Source organism: Pinus tabuliformis, chromosome 4_1 (genome assembly GCF_031772625.1).
Source record: "Pinus tabuliformis cultivar Carrire ecotype Pingquan chromosome 4_1, CPIR1, whole genome shotgun sequence".
Taxonomy (NCBI): Eukaryota; Viridiplantae; Streptophyta; class Pinopsida; order Pinales; family Pinaceae; genus Pinus; species Pinus tabuliformis.
Window position 1 is genome coordinate 736,726,109 of NC_142303.1, and position 12,942 is coordinate 736,739,050.

General features: G+C 38.3%; 1 protein-coding gene across 2 annotated transcripts in view; it reads right to left on the reverse strand.

The window, feature by feature from the left end:
* Nucleotides 1-645: 645 nt before the first annotated feature.
* The window catches only part of VHA-A (vacuolar ATP synthase subunit A), a 125,749-nt gene continuing 113,452 nt past the window's right edge, over nucleotides 646-12,942 (reverse strand). For both annotated transcript variants that reach the window (XM_089420294.1, XM_089420295.1), the window contains exons 19-20: nucleotides 1,093-1,181; nucleotides 646-1,000 (exon numbers count right to left, since the gene is read on the reverse strand). In XM_089420294.1, coding sequence (XP_089276420.1) covers nucleotides 886-1,000; nucleotides 1,093-1,181 — 204 coding nt within the window. In that variant the 3' untranslated portion in view covers nucleotides 646-885. The remainder of the gene's footprint in view (nucleotides 1,001-1,092; nucleotides 1,182-12,942) is intronic.

Genomic DNA, 12,942 nt, shown 5'->3' on the forward strand with positions numbered 1-12,942 from the left:
AACATTTACCATTCCTGCACCATAATGCAAAGTACGGAAACCCTGAAAATGCAATCTACTCATAGAATTCATGTATCTGGACAAAGAGAAAAAGAACTTGCTGAGAATCAATTTGTCAATAACATTTACATAGATGCTGAGCTTCAAAACTCAAAAATATATTATTTGCTTACACTACCCTCTCCAAATAATCCACAATTTAATTCAACGTTCGACTAAGCTCCTTTGGAGAGACTGTAGATCCTAGGAAGTTGAAAGGATGCAGTGAGACTCCATGTTCAATTTCTTTCAATTTCTCTTATAAGTTATCATACAAGAGGTATTAAAAACAGGCTATTATAGCTCAATGCTACATTTCAACTGCTGGACTAACAAAGCAAAAGTTTATTAATATGATTCATTTCATTTTCATTAAATTTCAGAAACAAATTTCATGTGTTTTGTCTCAAAAGTATGCTGCAAGTCCAGATTATGCAATCCACCTAAAGTGGAAGCCCTTGCATAATTTAGAAAGTCAAACATTCAAAAAACGAACAATTTTTGTCACCAAATCTCTGACTATTTCACAAACAGATGGAAACATGCATTCTGGAAAGCAACTTATTCTCGATCTATGCAACATGTGCACAGATGAAACAATAAAAATGAACTCCAAATAACAGATGGACATTAAATGGCTTCTTTTCTTTACAAAATTAATCACTATGAGCAAACTTGCGGCACATCAAGAAATCTGTTGGCTGTTTTCAATAATTTAAATCAGCCTACATCGAAAAATACAGATGTGCAAAAGATTAAGCTGCTCCAGATTAACAGTATGCTCTTGGAAATAACAAGAAAAGAAAAAGAAAACTTCTGCAGCAAGCACCACTAATAGTTATAAACTTATCGATATTCATCTTCAAGATTGCGGAAACCAGCTGTCAAGTCTTCATATAATTTACTAAACTTTTGTACCAAGGCAGGCTCTCCTTCTGCAGGATCTTCAAACTTTTGAGACCTGCAAAAATAATTAGCGTGTCTTTAGGATACGCTATTTCCTTACGAAATAAGTGCAACATCAAGAACTGTAAGCATATACATGTTACATACACTAATTTGTAAATAAGGTCTCCTAAGCGTTGTTTTATTATATTGTAAGTAATCTTCTGCCCATCAGGACCAGCTCCTCTTTCTACAGCCTGCAAGACAGCCACTTTGTTAGAAAAATAAAGAGCAAGAAAGAAAACAGGAAACTTTTTAAGAACTACAAACTGCAGCAAAACGAATACAATATACAATTCATTTAAACCAGTCAAAATCATTCTCTTCTAAACATAATATCTAAAGAAGTGCTACACTCCATAAATTTCTGACTGAAGTGTGTGCAAGAGAAAATGCCATTAAAAACTATGGAATTCTAGAGAAGGAAAAGGAAATACATTATACACTCAGGTGATTATATAACAGTGTTTTGTTGCACCAAGAGAAGCAAGTTGCTCTACATCCCAGAGTGAGGAAAAATGTCAATGTGTGTGCCTATGGATCTAATGCTAATAAAATAAGCGAAAAAAATCAATTGACATTTCTTTTTAATAATTACAACATTTAAGTCAAGTCCCACTAGCACAACCAGTTGAGGATGGGCCTCATCAGCGAGGCAAACCAGGATCAAACCTCACAGGGGGTGGTTTTGCACTATATGCTAGGGAGAGGAGACATGCTAAAAAACCAGTCAGCTTAGGGCTGGTGTGACTCAGTCCAGGTGCGATCCCCAGGTGATTTTGATGGATTAGATGCCCCTGGGTCGCGGCTCCTCAAGCCATAGGTCAAGCCTAGAGGATCACAGACAACTTGACAAACAAACAAAAAAAATTACAACATTTAAAGAAACCAATGTGTTGCTTGTATTACCGACCATATTTAAACAAAAGACCAAAGTATTACTTATCCTAACTCAACAATATTTAAAACCCTGTATATGACCTACCGTAGATCCATCTTATCCTTCGATATATTTCATGTGAAGAGTGTTACCTCCTAAAACTGCACTTCAGATGTTACAAATTCCTTTAGCCAAGTGCAACCCTAGGAGTGCTTAGGAAGATTCCCAAATGTCACCTCAGCAATACTCCCTCTCTCTTAACGCCAGTTCTTTTCCAACACAAGAGGGGAAAGCCTAGAAAAGAGATGTCTTTTATATTTTCTAGAATAAGATAGTGTTAGAAGTCACTGAGACTAGTGCCTATCCAATTGGGCTATGGAGTTGGGGCAGATTTAAAACAATATGATTTGAATATGACAAAGAAGACATAATTAAGTTATCATAGATATGTCATATTTAGTCCAAAATAGGTTTTCAGGACATGCATGAATAAATTGAGAGCCCTTAAGAAAGATGTAGAGTCACAACAATGAAATCACAGCCAATAATAATGTACACAGTACAACTAATAAATAAAGAAGGCAGCAACAGCATCTCCAAACAATAGAAATGACAGTAGCAAGATCCTTCAATAATTCAAGATTACATCAAGGATTAGAGAGGGCTTAGCAACCTCAACCCTAATCTTTTCTTTTGGGACAAATCTTTCCTTCTACAGAGATTATTCTAGTAGCAAACTAGTGGCAATTCTTGCAAAAACATAACAATCTATGAAAAGAATAAAGGGATGATGAAACCTCAATATGAACACATACCCTTCTTCCAAGTCTCCCTAAATATATTCAAGGGACCATGAAGATGGAATTCAACATTGACCAAATTCAACATTTGAGTGAGTATTTGGTCATGTTGTGACTCCCAATGTTTAGCACTGCTGTACCTTGCTGTCACACATGCTGTTGCAACGTTCAGCACATGCTGTCCCAATGTTTAGCACTGCTGTACCTATGATTTCTTGCTGTCCCATTAACCTACAACAACCCAACAATCATGCCCAAAACATACCTTGAACATGGCTGCCTCCTCATGCTGTTGTTTTGGGCATATGGCAGCCCCTAACACTTCCATGCTGGCCTGTTTAGGAGTGGCTAGGCCTGTGGCCTACCACAGACCTTTGCTGCACACACACCAAGCACCTAAAATGCATGCTACAACTCACTGTTCTAGGGTCCTTTGACTGCTGCAATTCGGGACTGATTAGGGTACTCAAACATAGTCCCTAACAACCCTTCAATCTGTATTGAAGTGCTCTCCTTTACTGCGGCTGCCCTTCTAGGAGGGGAGGAGACCCTACGCTGCAATTTCTGGGCAGTCTAGCCCTCACCAACAACTTCGGCCTTCCTCCTTTTGTTGTGGCCAAACAGTCCCTGAATTCTTCGTTGGTCTTGCCTCTCTTGCTGCAGCCCAAAACAAATTTCTTCTCCTTTCCAATGAGCTGCTCTCCAAGGTATGCATTGCACTTGATTGGATTGCGTCTAGGGCATCCTTAGGACTGCGGCTAGGGCTTTCTTGGGACTGCAGCTAGGGCTTCCTTAGGACTGCGGTTACGGCTTCCTTAGGACTGCGGTTACGGTTTCTTTAGGTCATCGTAGAGGTTCCTTCCATGGCTTCGCTGGCCTGTCTTTTTTGCTGCGGCTAGGGCAGCCTCCTTTCCTCCAACGTCTTAGGGCTACTTCCTCCTAGATTTCTCTCGCACTAAAACCCAAGACAAGTGGAGGAAATCAAGAGAGAAGTGTGTATGAAATGACTCTCAAGTCATCTCCTTTTATACTAAAACGTTGAGCACATGTGGGGTTTATTTGGTCGCTGACCAACCTTGACAAATTGTCTTATAACACAAATAAATTCATAACTCGTTGAATACTTATCGGAATCGGATGATCTTTAGATCAATCCTACACCTCTCGATGAGAGGGATCCAAGAAAAATATCAGCTGCCATAAATAAGATGACCCACATGGAGTTTGGCCCTAGTTGCCAATTTTAACAAAGACAAATTCAATTCTATAGCATATAATCCTGAAGCACATATAACCAAGATTTTTGTGGCAAAGTAGTTCGAGTTCTGAGACATATTTGAGTTATGAGGCACACATATCCGAGTTCCAAGTCACGCATATCCGAAACACTGAGACACACATATCCAAAGTTCTGAGGCACATACATCCGAGATTCCTGAGGTACATTAATGAGATTTCTGTGGCATATGAGCATGATTCTTAGGCAATGTTCATGTGAAGACACTGTGGCATTATATTTGTGGTTATTAGGCCAAAATAAAGAATGAAATTTAGGCTTCTGTTGTGGACAAATATTTGGCATTTTATGGACAATTTTGTGGACTCTTCAGTGGACAAAATCATGGCATCTAGTGGACAGACCTGTAGCAGACTTCATGTGAATTGTTGCTTGGTGGAGGGCTGACTTGACACTTGGATCACTGGTTTGTTTTGACTTGGATTTCTCTTGTTGATGAAGAAGCTATAAGTAAAAGAGTATTGGGTTTTCCCCTTGTGGGGTTTTTGCCTGGCTTGGACTTCTAGTGTCTCTTGTCTCTTGTACTTTGTGATTTCAATATTTTGTTAATGTGTAATTGCTTGATGACATAACTAATCAAATTAAATACTAAGAAAGAGAATGCATATCAGTCACAAGTAATTACCATAATAAGAAATTCTACGTTGTTTCTGAATTTCAACATGAATATGTTTTTACTTTAATGGATTGGCACCTTTGTGAGTTGCGAGATTAATGGGATCTATATTGTTCCCTTCTCCACAATTTGGTCTTTTTTCCCTGAAGTCTTTGATGCTTTTGTCTGGATAAGTTGTTGTATTCTCTTTTTCGATGACTGCTTAATATTCTTAATGTTCTTGATTTGAGTGAGTAGATTTTGATTATGATCCTTGATATGTGAAAGTTGTTCATCTTTTAAGTTACATATTTTATTTTAATGTTTTCATACTCAAGTTTCTCATTTTTTAATGTTCTAATTTCTTCCAGCAAATTTTGATTAAGGCTTTTCAAGTGAGAATTTTCTTCATCTTGTTTTGATAGGCCTTCATTGAATTTCCTTTCAATACTTTCCTTTTCTTGTTCTAATTTATGCTTCGTAGCCTTGGACTTCTTGACTTGTGCAAGTATTTGTTCATTGTGATCTTTAAAGCGAGAAATTTCCTCGTTTTTATCTGCGATAACTTTATTGAATTCTTTTTGCATCTTTGATATTGACTTTTGATTTTCTTGAATGATCACCTTTGATATATCTTTTAGATCTTTTGATGAAGGTACTATTGAATCTGATTTCCTTGTAATGTCTTGAAAAGACACTTTCTTCTTATAGGGAAGAGTCAAAAACCTTTTCTGTGTTTAATATGAAGGAACCCAATGTTTCTAACCAAGGTAAGCCGAGAATTATGTCGATCTCTTCTTTATACATAGTTGTAACACTGAATTGATATATACATTCATAATCATCAATTATCACTTGCAAGTCCTTAATTTCTATTGTCTCTTGCGAAAAATATCATCCTTATCACCTCTATTTGGTTCTGGAATTGATAATTGATTTACCAAATCAATATTAATATAATTTTCCTTGTCATTCATCCTGACTAACGATATTACTTATTTTCTTGAATCCTTCCTTTTAGTTTTAGTATATGTAGTCCACAACATGATTAAATCGAACAATTTTTGTGAGAAAATCTTCCGTTCTTCATCTTTTTAAAACCGAATTGAGATCTTTTGAACAATTAAATACTTCCCAAAACTTTAATCACCATTTTATCTCAATCCTATGGAATTATCCCTTTTCACCTTTTAAAAAGTAACATTATATTCACTTAGTGATAATTTCTTCTTCTTCCTGGTTTTCTTTTTATTATTTAAAAAATTTAAAAGTAATTTCTAATTTAATATTTAAAATAATTTTTTGAACTTTATCAAACACTTTAATATAACTTCACCTAACCTCTTTTTAATTTAAACTTTGATGTTGACACACTCTCTCTCTCTCTCTCTCTCTTTTCTTTTTAATACGTAATTCTTATATCTTGTTTTTTTTCTTAATTATATCACCAACACAACTACTTAACTTATGATTCTAATAATTATATGTTACCTAGCCTTACACAATGACCTTGCGTAACATTTAAATAAAAAACAAATTTGGGTGGCCGTGACTTAGGAAGGGACATGATAATTGTACATACATGCAACCTATGTCACACGGTTCGAGTTCGAATTCGAGTTCGACAACAATTAAGTTCGATTCGAATTCGAATTTTCCGATCAGGTTCGAATGAGGTTCGGCATTAGGTTCGACTATACATATTTTTCAATATATATATATTTATGATGAAAAACTTTGGATTTCACCATCATAATGCTCATTTCTTTAACTTATACAAAATTCTATTATATATTTTATTTGAAGAATCGAGAATCTCAGTGTAATCCATACATTATAAATTAGTTTAATAAGTTAGATATCTCATTTTATAGCCTTTGATACAATTTTATAAAGTTAATTAACCAGAATCTGTTAAATATAGACTATAGTCGAGCAGACCACCGGTTAAATATAAAAGAATATACAGATACCAAGTCACAGTCAAACTTCATCGTTCTTTTAAAAACCCAGATCCCAGAAGTCGTTGGAAATGCAATTTTCATAAAGTTGACGAACACAAATTTGTTAAACACACAAATAAATTGTAATTGTCAATTAAAGAAAGCCAGTTGTTTGACGTAATTATCTCACCTGCAACAGTCAAATTTCAATGTTATTCAATATTCAAAAGTCCGATTTCAAATAGGACACTGTTAAATATTTTGAGTATATTATTCATAATCAAGGAGGCACGTTGCAGGTCTCGACTGTTTCCCAGATTTACATTCTCAAAGCAAAGTAATCAGTGTCCCTTATCTATAAAAACCACCCTGCGTAGTGAGCTCATCCCACACTTCTTCTCTGCGTAGTGAGTTTACCCGTTTTCCTTTTTTGGGGTGAACAACAAATCAATGGAGTTTTTAGATTTAAACAGTGCAATTATTCGGTGTGCAATTGCACTTTTATTTATGAGTTTTATGTTGTTTCCTGTAGCATTATGTTCTGATATTTGACTTCACAAAACCAAGCTCGTGTACCACAGTCAGCCAAGAAAACCGCCGAACTTCAAAAAATTCATTTAAGTTCGCGATTAAGTTCGTTGAGGTTCGGCTTGAGGTTCGAGTTCGACTTGAGGTTCGAGTTCGACTTGAGGTTCGGCTTTCAGATTCGGCGAACCTGAACGAACTTCAAAATTTTTTTATAGGTTCGCCGAATTTCGAACTTGAAGCTTCAGGTTCGCCGAACCCTGTGACATAGCATGCAACCCATGATTGGTGATATGATGAGTTCGTGGCATGCAAATTGACATGAAGGGATGTGATCACATTAGAACATAATACGCCATGCAAAGCTGATATTGAGGCAGTAGTTGATAACTACTGAGGTGGCATAGTGTCAACAATAAAATCCTACATGGCCACAATTGCCAGAACAATTTTTCTGGGTCAAACTCAACGTATATTTTAATAACTAGAGGTTGACTTGATCAAACTTTCAATGGGTTCGACACCTTATATCCCCAAGATATTGTGATGTGACTTGTCGTTCTAATCATTGATACAAGGTAAGCAATCAATCCTTTGGGTCAAATCTGTTTGTGGAGAGCAGTGGGTTGTTGTGGATTGTCCATGTTGCAAAGTAGGCATCAAGCTTGTGCCAAACCAAATGGTCATTGCCTTTTGCACATTGATCTTGTTGTAGCACGATTTGTTCCAAGGAAGATAGGTCAAGTCTATGGCTCTCATTGCGTTAATTATTTCTATTCAAAGAGCTGTTAGGTATTGTTCCATTGGGTATGTTTTTTCTTGTCAAATTTATGTCATTGTGCTCCTTAAGCAATAATATTAGGCATCATTTCCATTTCAATTCCCATGCTTATGATTGAGCTGTGCTTGAGTATTGTCTAAGGAATTGGCAAGATGTATTGTTGTTCATTGTGATTATATTTGGTTTTATTTTTGCTAACCATACTTGTGCAGGAGCATTGTCTAACAAATTGTGGTGCATGCAGAATCAAGTGGATCCTATCCCGAGCTCTCCTTCTTTGTACCTTTGGACCTTGGGTGGGCATGTTATTCCTCATCCAGAATTAGGTCCTTCTCTTCTAGGTTTGGGGCCTAGTTTTTCCTTTAGGGATTCCCCCCTTAGTCTAGGAAAGCTCCTTTCCCTGACCATAAATTGAGAGGCAAGGCCATTGTGGTGACAATGGGTGGCTTATCTAACAGTTTTCACTTGGCTCTTGGCTGTAGGCTTGGCTTTCCCTTCCCCAAGAGTTTGAGCAGCGACAACCATAGTTTTCAAAACCGTTTTAAAAAACCGGTTACCAGTCTAACCGGCCGGTTAGCAAGGCCGCCGGTCTAAATCGGCCAAAAAACCCAGTTGGAAAGGCCCTTTCGCCCATTTTTTGGCCTAACCGGTGAAAAACCGGCCGGTTTGTATCAAACCGGCCGGTTCCGTCCTAAATCGACCGGTTTTAGGCACGCCCACCGTAAAGGCTAAAAAGCATATTTTTTACTGTGTTTCAGGGGTTTTGGGGGGAAATTAAGGGTGTTTCAACCCTAACAATGTTGGCAATTAATGGTAATGTTAAATTCTTAAAGTAAAAGGATGAAAATGAAAATTAAAGAAAATGTCACTTTTACTTAAATTTTTAACATTACCATGAAATGACTCAGGATGTTTGAGAGTGGTTTCGACCTCATTGGATTTCATATGGAGAAACTAGAATTTTAGATTTCACTCAAAATTCAACAGACTTAATGGTTTTCAGGATTTCATGGTTTGGGGGTAAACAATAAATGCAATCGGAGCTCCAAATGATGAGCAAAACTCCTGATCTAGATCCCATTGTGTTGGACGATATTGATCCAACATCAAAATGGGTGGAGGAGACTGAAGAACCTGTGTTTGAGGCTAATTTTGATATCGACATGGCTTTAGCGGGGGATGATGCAGATTATGTGGTGGCATCAGAACTAGGATCAGTAGCGGCATCAAGGAAAGGAAAAGAACCAAATTACCAATGGAAGGCACTAGTCATGCAAGTCGACAAACTCGTGCTTCCATTAGGTCCACTTAAATTGTCATTGGTGGCATTGATACTGAGGTTGCAGATCAGGCTAAGGCATCCTCAGACTCTGAACCAGATGATGTCTATGTAGCTCCTGATGATGATCCTGTGTCTAGTAGTGGTGATGAACTTGATGATTGATCATGTGTACACTGTAGACTTGTAGTAGGCCAATGGCCTCATAGCTTGCAGCATTGTTTTTGGACTTTATAGGCCATTTAGAGCCTCATTTCTTATGTATTTTGTTATTTTGTCGATGATATGTATTGCACTCGGTGCCATTTTGATATATTCACCTTTACATGGCATATAAATGAGCAAAATTTGCATATTTTGTCTCTATTGGCTTGGAATCATGGTTTTACATGTTAAAAATAGTTTTGTTTCATTAAAAATTAATTATTTAATGTATATTTTTAAAACCAGTTCATTTAGACCAAACCAGTCCCGGTTAGACCGGTTCCGGTCGGTAAACCGATTCATTAGGTGGACCGGTATGGTCACCGGTTCCAGTTTTAAAAACTATGATTGGGACAGCATGTGTGACAGCAAGGTACAGCAGTGCTAAACATTGGGACAGCATGTGTGAACATTGGAACAGCATGTGTGATAGCAAGGTACAGCAGTGCTAAACAATGGGACAAGCAGTGTGACAGCATGGTGCAGCAATGGCACATGGGACAGCAAGTACATGATGCAGTACAGTGATGGGTATAGTCATGATTAGTGAAGCATGATGAGATGCAGCATAGTGATGGGTGCAGCATGGTGCAGCACAGTGAGGTGCAGCATGATGATAAGGAACAGCACAATGATTGGTGTAGCATGGTAATGGAGTCACCTGGGAGAATCAATTGAAGCAACATGTCTTCAACTGAGTTCAGCTACGTCATGTATCATCTACTTAGAGATGATCTATGCTCTTATTTAGATAAGTCAAAGTGTTGACTTCTGTTGTATATGTACTATCTCTCTCTCTCTGTTGAACTATTGAAGAACATATAAGAAGAATTGATCAAGAGTTCCCCACATTGGGGTTTGTCCCTAGCTTGCACCACATCTTGTGTCCTCTTGTCTTGCCTTGTCTTCTGCGATTTATGTTTATGTTTTGGAAAATATATTGAGCTAACTGTGAAAATTGAAATAAATTGCTCTAAGCATAGAACATACCTAAAATTAACATTCTTCCTCGAGAACCTTTTTATTTTGCCTCAAACATCCAAATTCCTCACCACAGATCATTGTTGAATTGCATGCCAAATGATCGAGGATATGTGTCAATTTATAATTGTTTCCACATGTGAAGGGTCACGTCCTTTGGGCAACCCGACATGAACTCTAAGAGGACCGACTTGGAAACATGGAGGAACAAATGATGCTTACAAAATTCAAATTTTCTTCTTTTTACAGGGTCACGAAGAACGTTCCCTTTGACTTTTTCTTTTGACCAAAAATAAAGCATGAAGAGAATGCTTGATAATAAAAATAAGAATAATAATTTTGTTTTTGTTTTTACAAGAAATACATATTTATACAAATAAAATAATTATGAAGACCGAACCTAGTTACAATTCCAACGCTCCCTCTTAACTAGGGAGGTATTCAAAAATGATTTATCAAGATATTATCAAGTTTAGAACTTCTGTGAGAAAGGATTCAGGTTGATAAACATCAATGATGACTTAGATCATCATAGCCGGCATTGTCAAATAGCAAGGCCTTGTCTTAACACGCTCTATCTCTCCACTAGATCATACCCCACCCGGGTGTTCACTAAGTATGTCCTCACAAGACCATTTCCCAATCCATTGTCTAAATACTTGACATCAAGAAATGTCGGTCCTCAAGACTATTCTTATCTTGGATTAATGTACGTGACTTACGATGGTTAGCCCTGGTCAAAGTACAAATCCTCCATGAATATCGGTCCTAGATGCTTATCCAATCCACCATTCTCCCTAGCAATGTTCTTTACTGGGCTTACGACAGTTAGTCTTGGCCATAGTTCATGACACATGGAGAATACGGTGTCCACCGTCACTCCCTCTTAACCAAGGAGGAGATCATCACTCCCTCTCAAACAAGGAGGAAATAACCACAAGCCTAAGCTTGTCTCAAAAATGCTCATTCCTATAATTGGCATAGGTTATTAATCATAAAATGAACAAGGATTATAAGTATTGTTGTAGAGTCTAAAACCACCCTCCAAAATCTTGCCTTAGCTTCATTTTGGAGCCTCCTTACCACCCTTTCACAGCACCATGTCTTGCTTCGTCAAGTACACAAGCTTCAGTAATTTTCTTGAAGAAAGACAGCCTGTCTATCAAAGCTTGATGCATTCCCCTCACAGGTTGTTCTCCCGGACTTGGTCCAGCTGTAGGTTGAACAGCTCCCTCAAGAAATTGCGCAATTCTGGAGGGCAACCAGCCTTCCCTCCAGAAATTGTGCAATCCAGTCTAGCAGCCTACTGGGCTCCAGAATTGTGCAATTCTTCCAATCAAGCCTCATCTAGAAAATTGCACAATCCCTCCCAACAGCGTTGCTCAACCCAAGAATTGCGCAATCCTAGGCAGCAGTCAGCTGCTCTACCCAGAAATTGCGCAAATCTCCTGGGTAGTCAACCCAACTCCCATCCAGAAATGCGCATTTTCTCCTAGTAGTTGAGCAGCCTCTTGCATGTGCAGTTGAATTAACCAGTTCCACCCAGGACCAAGGAAACTTGACTTGCATGTATGGCTTGCTTTTTCGCGTAATAGAAAAAGGCAACATGCAAAAAGCATCCCTTGATTCAGGGAGCTATCTTTAGCAGCTGGAGGTTACATGCAAAGATCGTTTTAGAATCTTTCCTCCAAGTGTCGCTTTTTCCTAGATTTGTGGCATGCGCGTCATGAGCCCAAACTTATTCATTTGACGCATCAAAGCTCATTCTTTCACATCGATCTTGGAGCTCTGACATCTCACAGCACATCTAGAACTCTTCGACACATCTGGCTCAGCTATTCACGCGTAAATGGTCTCAACTTGTCTTTTTCATCATTTTTGTCGCTTTTTGTGTTTTCGCTTGTGTGAGTGATGTTTGCTTGATTTCTTTGAGCGCTTGTTGTCGTTTACATGCATACTACCTTGTACTAGCACCGTTTCAGTTTTTGTTACCATCTCATTGTTGTCGCATGCATGAAACTGTTTTGCACGAACAATCGCCGAGTCAGCGACTCACTTCACCCACATGCATGTTGTTCTGTTTTTTGAATCTTTCATTCAATGTTTGCATGCACGATCAATCACTTCTGCTTACATTTAGTATCGTCGTGCAATCGCTTTCACATTTGCTTTCATTTGCCCGTCGACGAGTCTGGGCAGCCTTGGCCCAAACTCTACCTCACTAAGACAGCATCGCGCAATCCTAAGACTCTAGAAATGCACATTTCTGCCCAGCAACTGTTCCCCAGGCCTGCTTTGCGCAATTCTAAGGGACAGTGACTGATGGCCCAAAAAATTGCGCAATGCAATCATTGCCAGCTGAAATTACGCATTGTGCAATTCCAACAGTCAGCAGTCAACCTGGATTGCGCATTGCGCAATTCCAGCAGTGAGTCATGCCTCCCAGACAGCCCAGAATGCCTTTTGTGCAGTTCTGGCAGCGAGTCACTCAACCTCCCAGAAGAAATTGCGCAATCTTTGCCTATCAATCCCCAGGTATGTGTCATGTCATTCCTCCAATTTGTTTTTGTTTTCGCTGACAGTTTTCTTGCCATGCATATTGCTTTGTCTACAGATCTTTCAGGTGTTCATCCACCTCTTAGCAGTACAGGATCAATGGCCTCCAAGAGAGCA